The 22,995-nt window shown below is 36.8% G+C and overlaps 1 protein-coding gene, 1 long non-coding RNA gene, 3 other non-coding genes and 3 pseudogenes across 5 annotated transcripts; 5 read left to right on the top strand and 3 right to left on the bottom strand.

The window, feature by feature from the left end:
- Positions 1 to 776: 776 nt before the first annotated feature.
- TRNAF-GAA (transfer RNA phenylalanine (anticodon GAA)) lies at positions 777 to 849 on the top strand. Its single transcript has one exon. It is a non-coding gene; the product is annotated as a tRNA-Phe (tRNA).
- A 5,643-nt stretch (positions 850 to 6,492) lies between these two features.
- Positions 6,493 to 8,173, bottom strand: LOC126409602 (ATP synthase subunit beta, chloroplastic-like). The gene has a single exon (XM_050075513.1). It carries the CDS (start codon positions 8,171 to 8,173, stop codon positions 6,677 to 6,679), a length of 1,497 nt encoding a protein of 498 aa, XP_049931470.1. The 3' UTR covers positions 6,493 to 6,676.
- A 486-nt stretch (positions 8,174 to 8,659) lies between these two features.
- Positions 8,660 to 10,861, top strand: LOC126409604 (ribulose bisphosphate carboxylase large chain-like; annotated as a pseudogene).
- A 122-nt stretch (positions 10,862 to 10,983) lies between these two features.
- On the top strand, positions 10,984 to 16,322 carry LOC126409603 (acetyl-coenzyme A carboxylase carboxyl transferase subunit beta, chloroplastic-like; annotated as a pseudogene).
- LOC126409600 (cytochrome f-like) lies at positions 13,142 to 17,867 on the top strand (annotated as a pseudogene).
- A 379-nt stretch (positions 17,868 to 18,246) lies between these two features.
- Positions 18,247 to 21,601, top strand: LOC116245325 (uncharacterized). Its single transcript, XR_004170445.2, has 2 exons — positions 18,247 to 18,374; positions 18,444 to 21,601. It is a non-coding gene; the product is annotated as an uncharacterized LOC116245325 (long non-coding RNA).
- On the bottom strand, positions 21,140 to 21,213 carry TRNAW-CCA (transfer RNA tryptophan (anticodon CCA)). The gene has a single exon. It is a non-coding gene; the product is annotated as a tRNA-Trp (tRNA).
- Positions 21,346 to 21,419, bottom strand: TRNAP-UGG (transfer RNA proline (anticodon UGG)). Its single transcript has one exon. It is a non-coding gene; the product is annotated as a tRNA-Pro (tRNA).
- Positions 21,602 to 22,995: the final 1,394 nt, after the last annotated feature.

Genomic DNA, 22,995 nt, shown 5'->3' with positions numbered 1-22,995 from the left:
TTGGTAGAAGAATCTATCCATCGGAACTCTGAGGGGATGATCCTATGTACTGAAATATCAACTGAAATATCAAACGATTAATCACAACCCGAATCCTTATTTTTTTTTATTTTCTTATTTATATATATTAATATATATGAAATATATTAATAATTAGTTCATAACTCTTGTGTTCTGAATCGATTCCAATTTGAAAGAAAATAAAATATTCAGTGATAAAATCATTCACTCCAGAGTATAAGGCTGGGAGAGAAATGACTGATCGAACGAGAATAAAGATAGAGTCCCATTCTACCTGTCAATGCTGACAACAATGCAATTTGTTTGTAGTAGGAGGAAATCCGTCGACTTTAGAAATCGTGAGGGTTCGAGTCCCTCTATCCCCAAGTCCCCAAGAAATGCCTAGTTTACGACCTAAACATTTATCCTCTTTTTTCGCCAGCGCTTCCAAATTAGAAGCGGGTCAAAATTATATATGATATTCATTCGCTCGACTCTTTGACAAACGGATCCTAGCAGTTTCTCTCTTGCTTCAGCAGCTAAATGCAGTATATGTCCAAACGAACATAACCATAACATATGTATATGTATTATTTGTATACAAGGATATACAAGGAATCCCATTATTGAATCATTCATAGTTCATATCCCTTACAAATAAAGGTTTAAAAAAAATCCAAAGAAAAAGAAATCCCAGGACTTGTAATGTTTCTTTAGTACCTTTAAATTAATTGACACAGATACATGTCCTCCAGTAGGATAATGTATAGAGGACGGTCGGGATAGCTCAGCTGGTAGAGCAGAGGACTGAAAATCCTCGTGTCACCAGTTCAAATCTGGTTCCTGGCATATGGTTAATGTATCGAAATGTATATATACAAAGAGAAAATGAATATGGATCGGGATACAATACATATTCGTTACATTCATAGTCTAGTAGTTATTCATCGAGGTATCTACAACATACATCCCGACCCTTGTGGATCGGCAAAGGAATATATTCCTTCTTCTTTTTGTTTGTCCCTACTATCCTTCCTTTGGCTCATGTTAATACTCCATACATATCCGAAGTTGTCTGAAAGACACAGAAGTCTCGTCTGTTCAGAGGGTTGAGGGGTAGGAATAGAAAAGATCATTTCCGATCCAGTACAAATCCAATCTGATCCCTTTTCATTTCTTAATTTTCCCATTTTTTTCGCCCCTTCCCACATTTTTTGCTTTCCGGGGCCCATCTAAGTGATGGGCGCGGTACATAGTTCATGATGTATCTTTTGATTCATCCTATTGGCTCCGCCCATCCCCCAATGGATATGATACTTTGCATTGCATATTGGGTAATATTAATTTACTCGAATTAATTATATATAAATAAACCTCGAACCCCCCCTTTTTATCCCATCATAATACGAATGACATGAGAGTCCAGTTACTCTATCTAGACGAGAAAGAACGTAAAAATACTCCTTCTTGAGTCTTGTAAGCTAAGATAAGTTTCTTATCATTCAATAAGCATCCTGTAGTTCATAGAAATTAGGGGCAATATAATCCTTGCGTAGGGGCCAACCAATCCAACTTTCGGGCATCAAAATCCGTTTCATGCGTGGATGATTATCATAAGAGATTCCCAACATATCATAAGACTCCCGTTCTTGAAAATCGGCGCTTTTCCAAATCCAGAAAACAGACGGGATTCTAGGATTACTCCTTGGGACAAATACTTTTATGCATACCTCTTCCGGTTGGTCCACACCATACTGTATTCTCGTCAGATGATACACACTAGCTAGCAATCCACCCGGTGCTACATCGTAGGCACATTGGGAACGTAGATAATTGTAACCATATACGTATGAAATGACAGCAATGGAGTACCAATCCTCGGGCTTTATTTGTAAAGTCTCTACTCCTTGGTAATCAAAGCCCAAAGATCTATGAACCAGCTCGTGTTTCACTAGCCAAGCGGATGAACGACCCTGCATCTTCTTGATCTCCCCCACATATTTATATGAGTATTTGACATTGACGATGAAATTTATGAAGATTGATCCACCGTTTGTTATTCTGCACAAAACATCCTATTTAATTCACTAATTCGTGAGAAGATACTGAACTCTTGTATTTGAAAAATGCTTCAGAAGGTATCTCTGAAGTCGATGTCGATTGATAGAGTAATCCTTGATCGTAATTTACAGCACGAGTACTGCGTCCAAGATGAAACTTGTGATTAGTAGTAAAACATCGATTTTCCTGTTGGGCCCCCGTTCTATCTTCATAGATTTCTCGAGATACCTTCTTACGAAGTTTCGTTATAGCGTCTATAATTGCCTCTGGTTTAGGTGGGCAGCCTGGCAAATAAACATCGACGGGATTAACTTATCGACTCCCCGAACGGTACTATAAGAATCGGTACTGAACATTCCTCCTGTAATAGTACAGGCTCCCATAGCAATTACATATTTTGGTTCAGGCATTTGTTCATATAGTCTTACTAAAGAAGGAGCCATTTTCATTGTTACTGTACCGGCTGTTAAAATAAGGTCGGCTTGCCTAGGACTTGATCTTGGCACCAGTCCATAACGATCAAAATCGAATCGGGAGCCTATTAATGAGGCAAATTCAATGAAGCAACAACTGGTACCGTAGAGAAGCGGCCATAAACTGGAAAGTCTTGACCAATTCGAAAGATCATTCAATGTAGTTGAAATAACTGAATTGGGGGTTGTTCGGTCAAAGAGCGGAAACTCCATAGAATTCATAACTGTCTCAATGGAACCCTTTCCTTCTTTTTTATTGTCTGAATATTCAGGAGCTAAGACCATTCCAATGCTCCTTTTCGCCATGCATAAACTGAACCAACAACTGGGATAAGCACGAAAATCAAAGCTTCTATAAACACGTATACGCCCAATATATCAAAACTCACGGCCCATGGATAAAGAAAGACCGTTTCGACATCAAAAACAACAAAAACGAGAGCAAACATGTAATAGCGGATTCGGAATTGTATCCAAGCATCCCCTATTGGTTCTATACCCGATTCATAACTGGAGAGCTTCTCTGGTCCTTCACTAATTGGGGCTAAAACCCCGGAAATTATAAATGCCAAAATAGGAATAACACTTGATATCATTAGAAATGCCCAGAAAATATCATATTCGTAAAGCAGAAACATAGATGTACTCCTATGAATGTAGAATATACCGAATTCATTGATTAATTAGAATTGTAATTGTCAATTTATCCATAACTCCAACTGCTTACTCGAAACAAGAATTGATTGTGATCGAACCACATAGTTTGTTTTATGTGGGTCATGTCTTGTTTCAAGATTTATCTAACAGAAGCCCACTTACTTATTTACCCACTTACTTATTTATATTATATTTCTTATTTCTTGGTGTGGTGTAGGCATATCATGCTCTTATATTATAAGTATAAGAATAACGAATAATTCTCATTTTTCTTTTTCCTCAGGTTCCCCATAAAAACGAATGAAATTCATTCTCAATTCTAATGAATTGAAACTTATTCATTTTCATTAATCTGAAAAAACAATTCATTTTCTAAATATACCATACAATAACTCCATATAACTACTATAATACTAGAACTTATTGGTAATGGAATTTCTTTAGATAAAAGAGTTTTTTATCTTTTCTTTTTATTTAAGAGTTATAGTTATATAGTTAAGTTATTATTATGTATTAGTATTAATAGTCATTAGTGATTTTCATTCTAGTATAATAGTGAGATGCAATAGAATGTCTAGGTTCAGTATTTATGATTCCACAGTTACGGCATAACATATGCGACTTAGCAGCATTGGCGGATTCCTTTATTCTGTTCATTAACATTTCAGATCCGAGCGTAGAATCTTCTATGAATTCGATACGGAATGCTTGAACCGATTAGATTCCCTCTTTTCCTTGTACCAGATTCATACTTAATTGATTCAATCTCAATCCGTTGAATTCTGAGGAACCCTTACATTTACATATAACATAAGAAAACAACTCATTATAGGATTACCCTGACCCCCTATTGAGTTATTTAGTTAAAGTTAGACGTCTTGAAAAAGTCACTCCATTTCGGACCAATTCTTAGTGCTACGCGATTTGGATTGACTCAAAATCCTTGTTTTGTTAATGGAGTAACCCCTAGTGAGACCAAGATGTTAGATTTCAGGGCAATCAAAAAAAGGAGTTTTTTGCAGCATCCCCACATGGCGGAGCGTGGCCCGATAGTGGAATCGTTTAGTTTAAATCATAAAATCATAACATAAGTATAAGTGAAGTGATCCCCATAAAAGATTTCTGGTCTAATCGTGCGTTATCAAACGATTGGTTCTAATTCTATAAACCAAACCTATACCCATAGAAATAGAAGAGAGAATAAACGTCGATACATTTCTTTCATTAAATAAGACTAAGATCAATTCATTGTTTCAGAGATAATGAATTTTGATTGTTGTTTTACAAAAAGGCGATGAATCTAGGTCTAGAGATTCATAACTCTTCCAAGCCCAAAAGACCCTAATCTTCTTGCATAAAGTATGAATTGGTAGAATTCAAATGGTGAGCAATTGGAGTAGATTCAGATACAAAAAAATTAGTATTGTACAAAGAAAAATGACTACTTAACTACTGACTTTGCTAGTCCAGTTATATGAATACAATTTCACACCGAAACTGACGAAAGAGTTTCTTTTTTCTCTGGCTTTTCTTTTCCACAAATCCAAGAATAGGTCCTAGATCCGTGCCACTTACTACTATCTGGTTGGGCCGGGTTGGAGGTTTGTTTTAGCCTCATGTTATTATTTTGACTTCATTGATTGAATGCGATTAGGTATACCTAAGGCGCATCAATCACTCTTTCATCATGGGCAGTAAAAGAGGAAAAAGGTCGTATGTAATTCGATATTGGAAAAATGCCTATTGGATGGAATAAACTTTTTTGAACTTTGAGATCCCTAGGGATCTCTTGTACACGCAGGAATGCCTTCTTTATATTATATTTATATATTATATGGCCTTATATGGCCCAACCGGCCATAGGCCGCGCTAATGAGATGATAAAATGGGTACAAAATTCTACTCTACAAAAGCATACAATACATCAATCAAATAATATATTATATAGGTATAGGGCTATACGGACTCGAACCGTAGACCTTCTCGGTAAAACAGATCAAACTGATTATTATCGAAATGATTCGAACTGTTTCAAAGACCCAACATGCATTTTTGTGCATTGGGCTCTTTCATCAACTGATGGATCAATCAGTTAGTCCACCATATTTTATCTTTATATGAAGATAACGAGATGGCTCCATGTGCTCTGATTCTTTATTTATATTCTGATCCAGGAGCAATACCAAAGTGTTTCAAAGGATTACCTTGACGTAGGTCTGTCTTAGGCCTAGATCAACCTCAATAGAGTCCCTGTCGTTCCGCTTCAAGCGTAAAATATGATACTTCATACACCTCAAAGTTCATAGGACAAAAGGAGGTTATTTTGAGGTCCCTATTAACTCATTAGGCCTAACATTGAATTAACTGGGTATTCACCTTATCAATGATAAAATCAATGGTTGGTTCTATTTCGTATCCGAATTGGAACTGAATCGAACCCAATACTTGTCAGGCTATTGTTCTCTTGTTCTCTCGAATCAATGGAGTAAGACATCAATCTTTCATTTCAATAAGAGAAGATCAATTTCTTTGATTGCATGATGAACTCCCCTGAAAAGCATTGGCGCACGTGTAAACGAGGTGCTCTACCAACTGAGCTATAGCCCTTGTGATAGATATCTTATCATATAGATCATTTCTTGTCAAGAAAGATATTACATGATCTAACACGATACCCTAATCCGTTTCCTGCCAAGGATTGATATTGCTTAGAAGCCATATTCCATCTATAATAAATAATAAATACCCGATACGATGCGCTCTATTCTTTCTCTTTGTGATGATAAATGACCTACTTAACCCAGTGGTTAGAGTATTGCTTTCATACGGCGGGAGTCATTGGTTCAAATCCAATAGTAGGTAGAACTTATTAGGTACCGGAGTCAATGAATGGCATCTAATAAGTTTTTCTACCCCCTTTTCTTTTATTGATTTTGTATCTTTCCCTTATTCCTATCCCGCTCACTACTCTTGTTCGTTACATCAATCAGATTGATTCTACTTGATTGTACGGAATCCAATATGGTGTATAAACAGAACTTTTGATTCTTATGGATTATGTGGATCAGCTAGTACGATAGATCAGCTAGTACGAAATAGCATTGATAGCCTCTACTCGTGCCCTAGCTCGTCTGAGAGCTAAATTCGCCTCAATTACTTGTCTCTTGCCTTCTGCTTTACTCAAGTTAGCTTCAGCTATTTCAAGAGTTCGCTGAGCTTCTTGCGGATCAATGTCACTACCCTTCTCCGCATCATTGACTAATATGGTGATTTCATTATTGCCTATTCTGGCAAACCCCCCATCAGAGCCATCGTTAACCATTGGTCGTCGAGGCGTATTCTTAAAATACCAATATCTACGGCCGTGGCAACAGGGGCGTGGTTTGGTAATACGCCGATTTGGCCACTATTAGTAGATAAAATGATTTCTTTCACTTCTGAATCCCAAATAATTCTATTAGGAGTCAGTACACAAAGATTTAGGGTCATTTCTTCAATTTGCTCTCTACTTCTAAGTTCATAGCCTTCGCGGTAGCTTCATCGATATTACCTACCAAATAAAAGGCCTGCTCGGGAAAACTATCTAATTCTCCGGAAAGGATCAGTTGAAACCCCCTAATTGTTTCTGCGAGACCAACATATTTCCCTGGAGAACCAGTAAATACTTCTGCTACGAAGAAGGGTTGTGATAAGAAACGTTCAATTTTTCGCGCTCTTGCTACGGTTAAACGATCCTCTTCGGATAATTCGTCCAGTCCAAGAATAGCTATAATGTCCTGAAGTTCTTTGTAACGTTGTAAAGTTTGCTTAACTCTTTGCGCAGTTTCGTAATGTTCTTCGCCAACAATCCGAGGTTGGAGCATAGTTGACGTTGAATCTAAAGGATCTACTGCTGGATAGATACCTTTGGCAGCTAATCCTCTTGATAGTACGGTAGTAGCATCTAAATGTGCAAATGTCGTGGCAGGAGCAGGATCAGTCAAATCGTCCGCAGGTACATAAACTGCTTGAATGGAAGTTATAGATCCCTCTTTAGTAGAAGTAATTCTTTCTTGCAAAGAACCCATTTCTGTACTCAGGGTAGGCTGATAACCCACGGCGGAAGGCATTCTACCTAATAAGGCAGATACTTCTGACCCCGCTTGAACGAAGCGAAAGATATTGTCAATAAATAGAAGTACGTCTTGTTCATTAACATCACGGAAATATTCCGCCATGGTTAGGGCAGTCAAACCGACTCTCATACGAGCTCCCGGGGGTTCATTCATCTGTCCATATACTAGAGCTACTTTAGATTCTGCAATATTTTCTTCATTAATCACCCCGGATTCTTTCATTTCCATGTAAAGATCATTTCCTTCACGAGTGCGTTCTCCTACTCCGCCGAATACGGATACACCCCCATGAGCTTTGGCAATGTTGTTGATTAATTCCATGATGAGTACTGTTTTACCCACTCCGGCTCCCCCGAATAGTCCGATTTTTCCCCCACGCCGATAAGGCGCTAAAAGATCCACCACTTTAATGCCCGTTTCAAAGATTGATAATTTTGTATCTAATTGTGTAAAAGCGGGTGCGGGTCTATGAATAGGAGATGTTGTGCGAGTATCTACAGGACCTAAATTATCAACAGGTTCTCCAAGAACATTGAAAATTCGTCCTAGAGTGGCTCCACCGACTGGAACACTTAGAGGAGCTCCCGTGTCAATCACTTCCATTCCTCTCGTCAGCCCATCTGTAGCACTCATAGCTACAGCTCTAACTCGATTATTTCCTAATAATTGCTGTACCTCACAAGTCACATTAATTTCCTGACCTGCGGTATCTCGACCCTTAACTACCAAAGAGTTGTAAATATTAGGCATCTTCCCCGGGGAAAAAGCTACATCCAGTACTGGACCAATGATTTGAGCGATACGTCCCTGATTTTTTTCCACAAGTGTTGAAACTCCGAGACCAGAAGTAGTAGGATTTGTTCTCATAAAAACTGAACTATGTCTAAAGTTTTTGCGAATATTACCGAACCGAAAATGTACGATAGCAAGTTGATCGGTTAATTCAATAAGAAATGGGAGTTAGCGCTCGATTTTGTTGGTACTATTCAATCGAATCCAATTCAATCGCTTACTGATTTGATTCAATGAATGAATTTTCAAGTTCACCCAACCCAATCGATATTCGAAATATCGAGTACGAGTAGGTAAATAAGGATCATGAGGAAGTCTTTCATTTATCTATCATTAGAAAGAGAAACAATCCCATCTAGAATTATATATATATGGATATATATAATGTATGGAATTCGAACCCGAACTTGATTTATGAGTCATTATTGATATCTCATCCGCTGATCTTCCTTATTTTTTTATTTTCGCCTAGTCTTCTTTCCATTTTGTATTCTGTATATTTTTTCACATATACGATATACATATACAACATATATCACTGTCAAGAGTCAATTTTTATTATATTAATTGGTTTGTTTAGTAGATAAAATAGATAAAAAAACGAAAAAAAGCAGAAGGAGACCAATTAGGAACTTGAGAAAAAGGGGTTGGGTTGCGCCATACATATGAAACAGTATACAATAATGATACATTTGACGAATCAAATACTATGGTCCACTAATGAAGCATTTCAATTTCTAATTAGTTGATATTAGTTGAGAATTTTGTCAGGGATTGCTGTGAAAGGTTTCATTCACGCCTAATCCATGTCGAGTAGACCCCGGTTGTTGTGAGAATTCTTAATTCATGAGTTGTGGGGAGGAACTTATGTCACCAAAAACAGAAACTAAAGCAAGTGTTGGATTCAAAGCTGGTGTTAAAGATTACAGATTGACTTATTACACTCCTGATTATGAAACCCTTGCTACTGATATCTTGGCAGCATTCCGAGTAACTCCTCAACCTGGAGTTCCGCCTGAGGAAGCAGGAGCTGCGGTGGCTGCCGAATCTTCCACTGGTACATGGACAACTGTGTGGACCGATGGACTTACCAGCCTTGATCGTTACAAAGGACGATGCTACCACATCGAGCCTGTTGCTGGGGAGGAAAATCAATATATTGCTTATGTAGCTTATCCTTTGGACCTTTTTGAAGAAGGTTCTGTTACTAACATGTTTACTTCCATTGTGGGTAATGTATTTGGGTTCAAAGCCCTACGAGCTCTACGTCTGGAGGATCTGAGAATTCCTCCTGCTTATTCTAAAACTTTCCAGGGCCCACCTCATGGAATCCAAGTTGAGAGAGATAAATTGAACAAGTATGGTCGTCCCCTATTGGGATGTACTATTAAACCAAAATTGGGGTTATCCGCAAAGAACTATGGGAGAGCGGTTTATGAGTGTCTCCGTGGTGGACTTGATTTTACCAAGGATGATGAAAACGTGAACTCCCAACCGTTTATGCGTTGGAGAGACCGTTTCTTATTTTGCGCCGAAGCTATTTATAAAGCGCAGGCCGAAACAGGTGAAATTAAAGGACATTACTTGAATGCTACTGCAGGTACATCCGAAGAAATGATCAAAAGGGCGGTATGTGCCCGAGAGTTGGGAGTTCCTATCGTAATGCATGACTACTTAACAGGGGGATTCACCGCAAATACTAGCTTGGCTCATTATTGCCGAGACAATGGCCTACTTCTTCACATCCACCGCGCAATGCATGCAGTTATTGATAGACAGAGGAATCATGGTATTCACTTCCGTGTACTAGCTAAAGCGTTGCGTATGTCTGGGGGGATCATATTCACTCTGGTACCGTAGTAGGTAAACTGGAAGGGGAACGAGATGTCACTTTGGGCTTTGTTGATTTACTACGTGATGATTTTATTGAAAAAGACCGGAGTCGCGGTATTTATTTCACTCAAGATTGGGTATCTATGCCAGGTGTTCTGCCCGTGGCTTCAGGGGGTATTCACGTTTGGCATATGCCTGCCCTGACCGAGATATTTGGGGATGATTCCGTGCTACAGTTCGGTGGAGGAACTTTGGGACACCCTTGGGGAATGCACCTGGTGCAGTAGCTAATAGGGTAGCTTTAGAAGCGTGTGTACAAGCTCGTAATGAGGGACGTGATCTTGCTCGTGAAGGTAATGAAATTATTCGTGAAGCTAGCAAATGGAGTCCTGAACTGGCTGCTGCTTGTGAGGTATGGAAAGAGATCAAATTTGAATTCGAAGCAATGGATGTCTTGTAATTCAGTGATTCGGATTCCCGTTCGTTCCACCAATTAAAATTAAACTCGGCCCAATCTTTTACTAAATAAAAGGATTGAGCCGAACCAACTAAAGAATAAGGCTCCTATGTATTTGCATATATCAATATGTACATACGTATGCTATGCAGTATGCAAGCAAGATCTAAAATTAAAATCTTCTCTTTAAAACTAAAGAGTTCAATCTTTCTATTGTTGGATCCATAATGAACCCATGGATCCTCGGGATTGGCGGATCATTTGATATTCTCTCTAGTTGTGGACTATAGATCAAGCTAAGGGTCACAACTCCTTCTACTCATCCCGTATATTGTCCTTTTCGTTCCATGTTTCAATAGAAACTAATATTCATAATATATACAAAAATTATTCAGAGGAGGGAACAGATCTTTCTTTCTATCTTTCTAATGAGTATTTGTCTACGACATGGGAGAAAAACCTCTGTTTTAATTGATCTTTATTTAATTTATTATTGAAGTGAAGAAAAGATTCCATTATATCATATATAGTGATAGTGTAGTGAGTGATACTCCGGCTTCCATAAGACAAAAAAGGAATCATTTCTTTCAATACTCACTTCTTATTATTAGTATTAGAGTATGAGATAATAATCCTAAGAATTGGATCCATATGCTTATTCCGATCGGAAATGAAATAGTAGATTATTCAGCGAATGACTATTCATATATTGTATTGTATTTCCAAACAGGAGGCGGAGGGGCTTTATGGAAAAATGGTGGTTAAATTCAATGTTGTCTAATGAGGATTTAGGGCGCAGGTGTGGACTAAGTGCGAGTCTTGGCCCTATTGGAAATACCAGCGGGAGTGAAGAACCCATTATAAATGATAGTGAGAAAAACGTTAATAGTTGGAGTGGTAGGGGCAGTTATAGTTGCAGTAATGTTGATTATTTACTCAACTTGGGCGGTGTCAAGGACGTTTGGAGTCTCATCTCTGGTGAGACTTTTTGGGTTAGGGATAGTAATGGTGACAGTTATTCCATATATTTCGATATTGAAAATCAGATTTTTGAGATTGACACTGATAGTTACTTTCTGGGTGAACTAGAAAGTTTATTTTCTAGTTATCTGAATCTAAATAATGGGTCTAAGAGTTACAATCGCTATTATGATCATTACGTGTATGATACTAGGCATAGTTGGAAGAGTCACATAAATAGTTGCATTGACAGTTATATTCGTTCTGAAACCAATATGGATAGTTGCATTCCAAATGGTAGCAACAATTCAAGTGACAATTACATTTATAGTTACATTTGTAGCGATAGTGAAAGGGGTAGTGACCGTGGGAGCTCCAATCTAAAAACTAGTGGTGTTAGTGACAGTGATTTCGGAAGACATAATGATTTAGATAGAAATAAAAGATACAGACATTTATGGGTTCAATGTGAAAATTGTTATGGATTAAATTATAAGAAATTTTTTAGTTCAAAAATGAATATTTGTGAACAATGTGGATACCACTTGAAAATGAGTAGCTCAGATAGAATCGAACTTTTGATTGATCCAGGCACTTGGGCCCCTATGGATGAAAACATGGTCTCTATGGACCCTATTGAATTTCATTCTGAGGAGGACCCTTATAGGGATCGTATCAATTCTTATCAAATAGAGACGGGTTTGGCTGAGGCTGTTCAAACAGGCATAGGCAAACTCAATGGTATTCCTATAGCAATTGGTGTTATGGATTTTAAGTTCATGGGGGTAGTATGGGATCCGTAGTAGGCGAGAAAATTACACGTTTGATCGAGTATGCTACTGATAGATCTCTCCCAGTTATTATGGTGTGTGCTTCTGGAGGAGCGCGCATGCAAGAAGGAAGTTTGAGCTTGATGCAAATGGCTAAAATATCTTCCGCTTTATACAATTATCAATCAAATAAAAAATTATTCTATGTATCAATCCTTACATCCCCTACAACTGGTGGAGTGACAGCCAGTTTTGGTATGTTGGGAGATATCATTATTGCCGAACCCAATGCTTACATTGCATTCGCGGGTAAAAGAGTAATTGAACAAACATTGAAGAAGACAGTACCTGAGGGTTCACAAGTAGCGGAGTATTTATTCAATAAGGGTTTATTTGATCCAATCGTACCGCGTAATCTTTTAAAAGGTGTTCCGAGTGAGTTATTTCAGTTCCATGGGTTCTTTCCCCGCCCTTGAACTTGAACCAAAGAAATTCAAGTCAAAAAAGTAGTAGAGCGATAGATTTAGTTATTTGTAGGCAAAAAAGTAGTTCATTTCGTTTATCAGAATTGAAGTAGCAAGGATGGAGCTTTCTTTGCTGGCATAAAGACAATTTGTAATTGTAGTGAAGTAGTAAGAATCAGAAGTTTCAGAGGATTTTTTCTCCAGATCCATCTTTTCTTTTATCCTACCTTTACTAATGAGTAATCAGATCAGGGACGGACCCTTTAGCAACAGAGCAGGATAAAAGATCAAAGTAGTGTCTTTTTCCTTCGGAGAAATCCAAATTAGAGAAATCCAAAAAAGCCCCCTTCCCCTTGTTACATATCAAATGTTCCAACCTAACTAAGATATAGAAATCAATATGCAACACTTCTATATCTCCCGAGAATCATACATTTGTAATATGAATCCTTGTTGGATCAAATTATAACGAATCCTTGAGAAGAAATTTGTTTAGAAACATAAGGGAGGAATAAGAATAATAAGATTCTCTTCTCATACATATATTTCCCGGAAAAGGATGGGTAAGTACACTAATTTCTATTTAGTTTAGATCCACATTCTTTGCACTCATATTCTAATAACTTAGAATATTATATTAATATACTTATAATTATAATATATAATTATAATAGATATCTTTATAACAAAGAGAAGTATCAATTAAATACACCGAGGCACCGATTCTATGACAGATCTCAACTTACCCTCTATTTTTGTGCCTTTAGTAGGCCTATTATTTCCGGCAATTGCAATGGTTTCTTTATTTTTCCATGTTCAAAAAAACAAGATTGTCTAGATATGATGGGCTCCAATCTCATCAATTTATTTCAATCTTTGGATCATAATACAGATTTTCATTTCATTTAATGGGAATGGTACGACATGCGGCTTCGGACTTCGGACACAAACCACAAATGTAAATAGATGATCATATGGATCAATCCATGTTTATGCATCTATAGCTCGACTTTTATTTCAACGGGTCGATCGGATATCTGGAATATATATTATGTATGATAATGATATGTAAATAGATATATCTAGATCATATGAATGAGGGTGATGCTAGTTTGAATGGGTGGAGATGTTAGTTCTATCTAACTGATTTGATGAATGAATCCTGATTGATGATTTACATCGTGATAGTATTAGCGGATGAAAGTTACTTTGGGAGCCAAAAAACTCATTTTGATGATTCTCTCAATTCCAATAGAATGAAACTCGATCTAATCTAGTATGAATTGGCGATCAGAACATATATGGATAGAACTTATAACGGGTTCTAGAAAAATAAGTAACTTCTGCTGGGCCTGTATCCTTTTTTAGGTTCACTAGGATTTTTATTGGTTGGAACTTCCAGTTATTTTGGTAGGAATCTGATATCCTTATTCCCATCTCAGCAAATCGTTTTTTTTCCACAAGGGATCGTAATGTGTTTCTACGGTATCGCGGGTCTATTCATTAGCTCCTATTTGTGGTGCACAATTTTGTGGAGTGTAGGTAGCGGTTATGACAAATTCGATAGAAAAGAAGGAATAGTGTGTATTTTTCGTTGGGGATTTCCTGGAAGAAATCGTCGCATCTTCTTTCGATTCCGTATAAGAGATATCCGTTCGATCAGAATAGAAGTGAAAGAGGGTCTTTTTCCTCGCCGTGTCCTTTATATGGAAATTGGGGGCCGGGGAGACATTCCATTGACGCGTACCGATGAGAATTTAACTCCACGAGAAATTGAACAAAAAGCTGCCGAATCGGCCTATTTTTTGCGCGTACCAATTGAAGTATTTTGAAATGAAACAAAGAAATCGAGGAATGAGTGCTCCTCGTCACGAGGGAGAGGGAGGGAACCCAAGAATCCCTTTTTCTTTTTTCTTTTAATATAACTATAACTGATGTTTCGCTCCTTTGATGAAAACATTTAGTTAAATCCTATTTCCCACATCCCGATGGAAATACCATGTCCTGCGTACCATGGAGCAGGTGGACTTATGGAACAATCATACCATGAAGTGATTTTAGTCCATCAAAACTATTTTTCATGCGTATGAAATTCCACTGAATTCTTTCATTTTCATATTATTAACAAGTTTCATAAGTATGTATTCATCACATATATCAGGTCAGAGTACAGAATCCATATTTTAGGATTTTAGGACCAATATTTCGAATCAATACATTACATTATATATAGATGAAGATAAGAATAGATGAAGATAAGATGGATCATACCCAGTAAATTATCCCTCTTTTGTCACCTTTCTTTTTATTCATCTTTCTTAATGCTTGTTTCTTGATGACCAAACAATTGGATTTTTTAGAACCACTCCCGTTTTGCCGACTATTTCGGATTTCATCATCGGTATTTTTCAGAATTATCCCCTCGATTATTCCTGGGATGTGGATAATCAGTGAAACAATTCGAAATAATTGATTGATATAACAAAAGAGTTTTTCTCGAAATACGAATAATATTCATGTTTGTTACTTCAAGTGCTTCTTTCTGGCATTCATCAAAAAGACCAAATGAACATGCAATTGATCCGAATTTGACCGATTGAGATGTCTGGGGCCACTATTTCATTACCTCCGCATTCGAAATAAATTAACCCTTATTCCATTTCTGGAGACAAGGACTAAACAAATTACACAATGGAAAATAGATCCATAGGTTCCATACCTCGTTATAGAACTCGTGCTTCATACATCATACAAATATCAGACATAGTCAACAAATGAATCAGGTTCATTAACAATTCACGGATTGGAAGTGACGAAAAAGAAAGCATTGAATCCCCTACCATATCTTGCATCTATCGTATTTCTGCCTTGGGGAATTTCTCTCTCATTTAATAAAAGTATGGAACCTTGGGTGACTAATTGGTGGAATACCAGCCAATCCGAAACTTTTTTGAATGATATTCAAGAAAAGAACATTCTAGAAGGATTCATCAAATTAGAAGAACTTTTCTTGTTGGACGAAATGATAAAGGAGTATCCGGAGACACATATACAAAAGCTTCGTATAGGAATCCACAAAGAAACGATACAATTGGTAAGAATGCACAATCAAGATCATATACATATTATTTTGCATTTCTCGACAAATATAACCTGTTTCGCTATTCTAAGTGCTTATTCTATTCTGGGTAATGAAGAACTTATCACTCTGAATTCTTGGGTTCAGGAATTCCTCTATAACTTAAGCGACACAATAAAAGCTTTTTCCATTCTCTTATTAACCGATTTATGTATTGGATTCCATTCGCCCCACGCTTGGGAACTAATGATTGGTTCGTTCTACAAAGATTTTGGATTTGTTCAGAATGATAAAATTATATCCGGTCTCGTTTCTACCTTTCCGGTCATTCTAGATACAATTTTGAAATATTGGATCTTTCATTATTTAAACCGTGTATCTCCTTCACTTGTAGTGATTTATCATTCACTGAATGAGTGAAGAACTGATTTAATCTGATAACATAAAGAAAATTGTAATGTCACTTTGTATATAAACAAACCATTCAAAATCTTACTCATTCTTTATGCTTTGACTCGTCGAGGGGATTAGATTACTTCTGTATTCCATACAATGGCAGAATCGGGGATAGGGAACTATACTGACTCCCTACCTAATTTATTGTAGAAATTTCCGGGATCAATGATTAGACCATGCAAAAAATAGAAATACTTTTTCTTGGGTAAAGGAACAGATGACTCGATGCATTTCTGTATCGATGATGATATATGTAATGACTCGGGCATCTATTTCAAATGCATATCCCATTTTTGCGCAGCAGAGTTATGAAAATCCGCGAGAAGCAACTGGGCGTATTGTATGCGCTAATTGCCACCTGGCTAACAAGCCCGTGGATATTGAGGTTCCACAAGCTGTGCTTCCTGATACTGTATTTGAGGCAGTTGTTAGAATCCCCTACGATATGCAACTGAAACAGGTTCTTGCTAATGGTAAAAAGGGAGGTTTGAATGTAGGGGCTGTTCTCATTTTACCCGAAGGATTTGAATTAGCTCCCCCGATCGTATTTCTCCCGAGATGAAAGAAAAGATGGGTAATCTGTCTTTTCAGAGTTATCGTCCTAATAAAAAAAACATTCTTGTGGTGGGCCCTGTTCCTGGTCAGAAATATAGTGAAATCGTCTTTCCCATCCTTTCTCCAGATCCCGCTACTAAGAAAGAGGTTCACTTCTTAAAATATCCTATATATGTAGGTGGGAACAGGGGAAGGGGTCAGATTTATCCTGATGGGAGCAAGAGTAACAATACAGTCTATAATGCTTCAGCAGCAGGGATAGTAAGTAAAATAGTACGTAAAGAAAAGAAAGGTGGATATGAAATAACCATATCTGATGCATCGAATGGACACGAAACGGTTGATATTATACCTCCAGGACCAGAACTTCTTGTTTCTGAAGGTGAATACATCAAGCTTGATCAGCCATTAACAAGTAATCCCAATGTAGGTGGTTTTGGTCAAGGCGATGCAGAAATAGTACTTCAAGATCCATTGCGTATCCAAGGCCTTTTGTTCTTCTTAGCATCTGTTATTCTGGCGCAAATCTTTTTGGTTCTTAAAAAGAAACAATTTGAGAAGGTTCAATTAGCCGAAATGAATTTCTAGATCCACGGATTCCTCAACATAGAGCTGGTAAAAAAGCTGAATTTTTTTTGATCGCAATTATATTATGTGTATGCGCGGTCAAAAATCATGGAAAGCCCCTTTTTGCTTGCTTTTTATTATACTATTTCGAGATATCGGAGATGACTTGTATTCCAGATTAGAAAATAGCAATAGTATGGAATTGCAAAAGAAGATGATTGGATCAAAATTTACAAAATTTAGTTTAGTGTGATTATGCCAGGTTTCTTATTGCCACATGGTAAATGGCACGTAATGCCTCAATACTTTTAGATTCTATATCTAATAAACGCATAAGTGGGAAGCAGGGGTAGAAAGCAGGATAAATGAAGAAAAAAGGAAGGCTCCAGGAAAGATTACTCGTCTCCCAAATCTTCTTTCTACAAAGAAAGAAAAGTAATTTTCCGCTCTTTCGTTGCGTCGAAATAATAAAGGTTCTGGGTCTCATTCGTCAAATCAAATAAATATGAATTGCGGGTTTATCGGAACCTCTTTGAATTCATAAGAAAGAAGAGAAGTATGGGGGATAAAAAAAGAGGGGCAAGAGAAACTCCATTGAGCAAATGGAATTTTTGCAATGAACTTATAATTTTCAATGAACTTATAAAAAGAAAAAGACTCGCTTAAAAAGATTTTTCATGTTCTAATTCCGGGTCAAAAAGTGGAAATCTTGGGTTTTCGGGCATATCAAAATCCTTATTAATTTGATTATCTTATTATACCTTATTATCTGATCTCATCACTCACATCAAAGTGACAGTTCAAACTTTATTTTTCTATAGTTTCCTAGTTTCCAATTAGTTTAGTATAGGAATGATTTGTAAGGTGTTTCATCTGTAGAAATCCATATTATTTATGTCATTCAAAAGATCCTTCTTTCTTTACTTTATTCTTACTTCGGAAAAGTCCACACTATATCTATAGATACTATGAATCAATCAGTGGATTCAACATTTCAAAAACATTATAAAAATTAAGGAATGTAGTAATTTCATCGGGGCCAATCAACCATTTTTCATTTAGAAAAATCTAATACATGTATATATTATGATTGTGTTGACTGGATGAATTTCCACCTCTTATGGAATGGGTCAAGGTCTTGGTCGAAGAGTAAGAACTCAACAGGACCTCAAATCCATATAAGGAGGGGTCAGGTCCTGTTGAGTTCTTACTCTTTCATGTCTACAGTACGGTTCATCCGATTATTACAGGGATGATCCCAATCCGGAATATGATCCGTAGAAGAAAACGCCGATTAAACCGATCACAAGAATACCAGTTACAGTACCTATCAGCCAAAGAGGAATCCTTCCAGTAGTATCGGCCATTTACCTCACTTCCCTCCCCATTTCATCAAGTGGTCATGCTATAGACATAAACAGTCATGGATAGTTATGGGTATGATATCCTTCCGAATGAGATAAGAGAATTTCCTTTCTTTCTCTCAATTGAAGAAATAATTGGAAAATAAAACAGCAAGTACAAAAATGAGTAATAACCCCAGTAGAGACTGGTACGATTCAATTCAACGTTTTGTTCGTTCGGATTTGATTGTGTCGTAGCTCTATAATTAATTCGGATTAGATTGATTTATTTTATCGTTGGATGAACTGCATTGCTGATATTGACCCCAAGAAAAAAACGGTAGGTACAGCTAGTCCGTGAACAGCCAACCATCTCACTGTGAAAATTGGATAGGTTCTATCTATGGTCATTAAGGCCTCCTAAAAGGATCGACTAAATTCATCGAGTTGTTCCAATGAATCGAAACGGCCAGTTATTAATGGAATCCCTTGTCTGCTTTCTGTGAAATATTCGTTGGGTCGAGGGCTTCCAAACACGTCGTAAGCTAAACCCGTGCTGACGAATGACCAACCTGCAATGAATAGGGAAGGTATAGTAATGCTATGAATAACCCAGTATCGAATACTGGTAATAATATCAGCAAAAGCGCGTTCTCCCGTACTTCCAGACATGCTGAGCTCCAATATTACAGTCAAAGGGGGATCGATTTCGTGAAAGATAGAGATCAGTAAATGGAGAAATACTGATATCCAATCTTTGTGAGATCGTCAATATTGTACCAAGGGTGTATTTAGAGTATACCGAATCAGTATAGCTATCTTTCCTCTGACACAGCAATGTTGTTTCAATCAGCATCGAAAAAAATAGTACAGAATTCCTTTCTTCCTTTCTTGTTCCTTGTATAGGCCTAAGCAGGTGTCATTCAATAGAATAGAAAATTACTTGTAATATAATGTTTTACCGGTTTTGGGATAGGCTGAAGATCTTGGTAAAGGTGACTCGATGGCTTTTATTTTTTATTTATATTTAATTAATCTATCTTATCTAATAATTCATGAATGAAATTATCATATTCCCACAATTGAATGCAAAATCTGGAAAGGAGTTTTCGTGGTTGTAGAAGTAGAAAAAGGTATTTTCGTTCTAACCCCTTCCAATAAGAGGGGTTGTTTGGACAGTACAATAGCAAATAGTATTCGATAAGGGAAAGTGAACATAGTTGGAGCAGTCAAAATTCATGATGCAACTATAATGGATTGAACTAATCTGGTTTTTCATTAGATTGTTTCATTAGGTTCAATTCAAGGGTTCCCACCTACAAGAAGATAGGACTACATCATGTGAAAAGACAAAAAAATGTGGAACCCAGAACAACAAAATAATTGTAATTGCTAATCTTGGAATCGAGTTGTATCTGAAATAACGCTTTTTATTTCTTTGCTTTGAGAAGTCGTGGGATACTTTTTTTCTTCTTTTTTCTTCTTTTGAGATATCTTATATTATATTAAATATTAAAAATATTAAGTTATATTAAGTAAGTGAAAATAAGAAAGAGTCGTTATCGGTTCGTTCCAAAACGGATCCAATTGAAAAGGAAAAGCAATGATCCAAGTTGGAATGATTTTAAAATCCAATTCTTCTTTCTATCCCATAGTTTTCCATGAAAGAGAATTTCATTTGTGAATGAAGTTACAAGACAGAGTTCGTATTACTATACGAGTTGTTCAATCAATTTGTTGATTCGGAATCACGAGATCAGTAGATGTCACAGACGAGGAATTCATAAGGAATTCATAGTAAGGTAAATTTACTATTGATTTTTCCTTCGTCACATCACGTTTGTTAGTCCTGTTTATAATGAAATGACTGAGAAATCAAAAGAAAACAAATTAAATTAGGACTAACTCTTTCAATTTGGATTTTTTCTTATCATCGTAGCTCGGTATCTCGCAAAAACGGAAACTTAGGCAAGTGCTTTATAAACATATGTATAAAAAGAACGTATCTCATTTAGTTCCTTCATGCCTACTATAGCTAGTTATTTCGGTTTTCTACTGACTGCTTCAACTATAACCCCAGCTCTATTTATTGGTCTGAGCAAGATACGACTTATTTGAAATTAATTGAATGAACAATCAAATCAGAAAAATGAGAATTTTAAAATTCAGATTTCTGTAAGATTCCATTCCAGGTATTCTATGGTTTTGACTTCCAGCATCAATTGAAAATTCGTGGACGTTGAGATTACTGGGTGATGCAGATTATTATTTGGATTAGAGATAGATATTACCTTTTCTCCCCTTTCAAACAAGACAACAAATCGAAATGATTGAAGTTTTTTTATTTGGAATCGTGTTAGGTCTAATTCCTATTACTTTAGCCGGATTGTTTGTAACTGCATATTTACAATACAGACGCGGCGATCAGTTGGACTTTTGATTGAGTAAGATTTCTTTTTTCTTGTCATTGACCTCCTATCCTTGACCCTCAGGAGGTCAAATTGAATTCGATTGATGTTCGCAATTCAAGTTAATGTGATTCGATACAAAGTAGCATCACGCTCTGTAGGATTTGAACCTACGACATCGGGTTTTGGAGACCCGCGTTCTACCAAACTGAACTAAGAGCGCTTTATCACGACAAGAGATAATCTTTTCCCAATACTTCTTAGCTTGCATATAGTATCATTAAATGATACTAATGATCATGCCATCCCCAATTTCAATTGATCCCATGTTACTGCCTGTAAGATAAGTAATAGGTAGGGATGACAGGATTTGAACCCGTGACATTTTGTACCCAAAACAAACGCGCTACCAAACTGCGCTACATCCCTTTCAATTGTTGTACAGTGTCATTGTAGAGAATCCCTGTCTTCTTTTCCACACCGTTATTTCCTTTAAATATATCTATATACATTTCTCTTGCCATTTTTTCTTTTTGGTCTCATAACATAAAATAAAAGAGTTAGAATTATGTATATATGAAATCCAAGGTGAAATACAACGTATAAAAGAATGAGTATTTATATGCTCAAGAAAAAAAAAATAACGGAACGGGGCACTTACTTTTTCTTTTATTCAGGGGCAGGAGTATCTCATCTACTGGATCGTTGTACATATCCATTTTAGTTAATTAAGGATTCCGCACACAAATACAAGTGATCCACAACTATATATATAATATATCTGATCATATATGTGTTAAATAAAGAAGGAGGATTTTCAATGCGAGATATCAAAACATACCTTTCCGTAGCGCCTGTGCTAACTACTCTATGGTTCGGTTCTTTAGCAGGTCTATTGATAGAGATCAATCGTTTATTCCCAGATGCGTTGACATTCCCCTTTTTTTCATTCTAGTTATCGGTGTGGTATTATCGATGTGGTAGAAGATGTTGGCTAACAATAGCAATAAATTCTCTGTTTGTTAAATAGCCCCTGTCCCTCCCTTCACTTTTGTTGAGTAGGGAAATAGAAAGAATAAAAGTGAATTAAACCTCAGCAAAACTCGGATTCGGGGTAGAAGAAATAGAGGGAGAACAGAAATAGAAATGTGGATCTAGGCTTGGATATTCAAGATTAGATAAGATACTTAAATTAAGTGATACTGAAATAAAATACTGAGATTAGGAATAGTAATTGAATTGTAGTAAATAGTTGTATTACGTATTACTCTATTCTATTGATTACAACTTGCAACGAAATCTTTCATAATTAGATTTCCAGTTAGCAACTTCTATTTTTTTCCTTTCTCCTTTCTTCTTCTTCGGATTGAAGAAGAGAAGAAAGAGTTGGGGGAATCCAAAATACAAAGGAGGTTTATGCCCAAGGGTAAAAATCCCAGAGTTACGGTTATTTTGGAATGTACCAGTTGTGTCCGAAATGGTGCCGATAAGAAGAAGGAATCACCGGGCATTTCCAGATATATTACTCAAAAGAATCGACACAATACACCTGGTCGATTGGAATTGAAGAAATTCTGTCCCTATTGTTACAAACATACGATTCACGGGGAGATAAAGAAATAGATTGAATGCGGTGTTGCCTTGCGTGTGCCAACATTTTAAGGAACGGGAAGGAATTACATATAACATATCTAGGAGCAAATAAAATGCCATTTCGGGCGGATCCGAGATGAATGAAGAAATGGTATTTTAGAGAAGAAATGGTATTTTAGAGATAAGGAATAAACCATGGAGAAATTCAAGCGACCCTTTCGTAAATCCAAGCGATCTTTTCGTAGGCGTTTGCCCCCAATTGGGTTGGGGGATCGAATTGATTATAGAAACATGAGTTTAATTAGTCGATTTATTAGTGAACAAGGAAAAATATTACCTAGGCGAGTGAATAGATTGACCTTGAAACAACAACGATTAATTACTATTGCTATAAAACAAGCTCGTATTTTAT

This window comes from Nymphaea colorata, unplaced genomic scaffold (assembly GCF_008831285.2).
Source record: "Nymphaea colorata isolate Beijing-Zhang1983 unplaced genomic scaffold, ASM883128v2 scaffold0641, whole genome shotgun sequence".
NCBI lineage: Eukaryota > Viridiplantae > Streptophyta > Magnoliopsida > Nymphaeales > Nymphaeaceae > Nymphaea > Nymphaea colorata.
This window is presented reverse-complemented; position numbering and strand designations above follow the sequence as displayed.

Bases quoted from the DNA above. Each gene is read 5' to 3' on its own strand.
- LOC126409602 (XM_050075513.1), bottom strand. From the start codon at position 8,173: ATGAGAACAAATCCTACTACTTCTGGTCTCGGAGTTTCAACACTTGTG.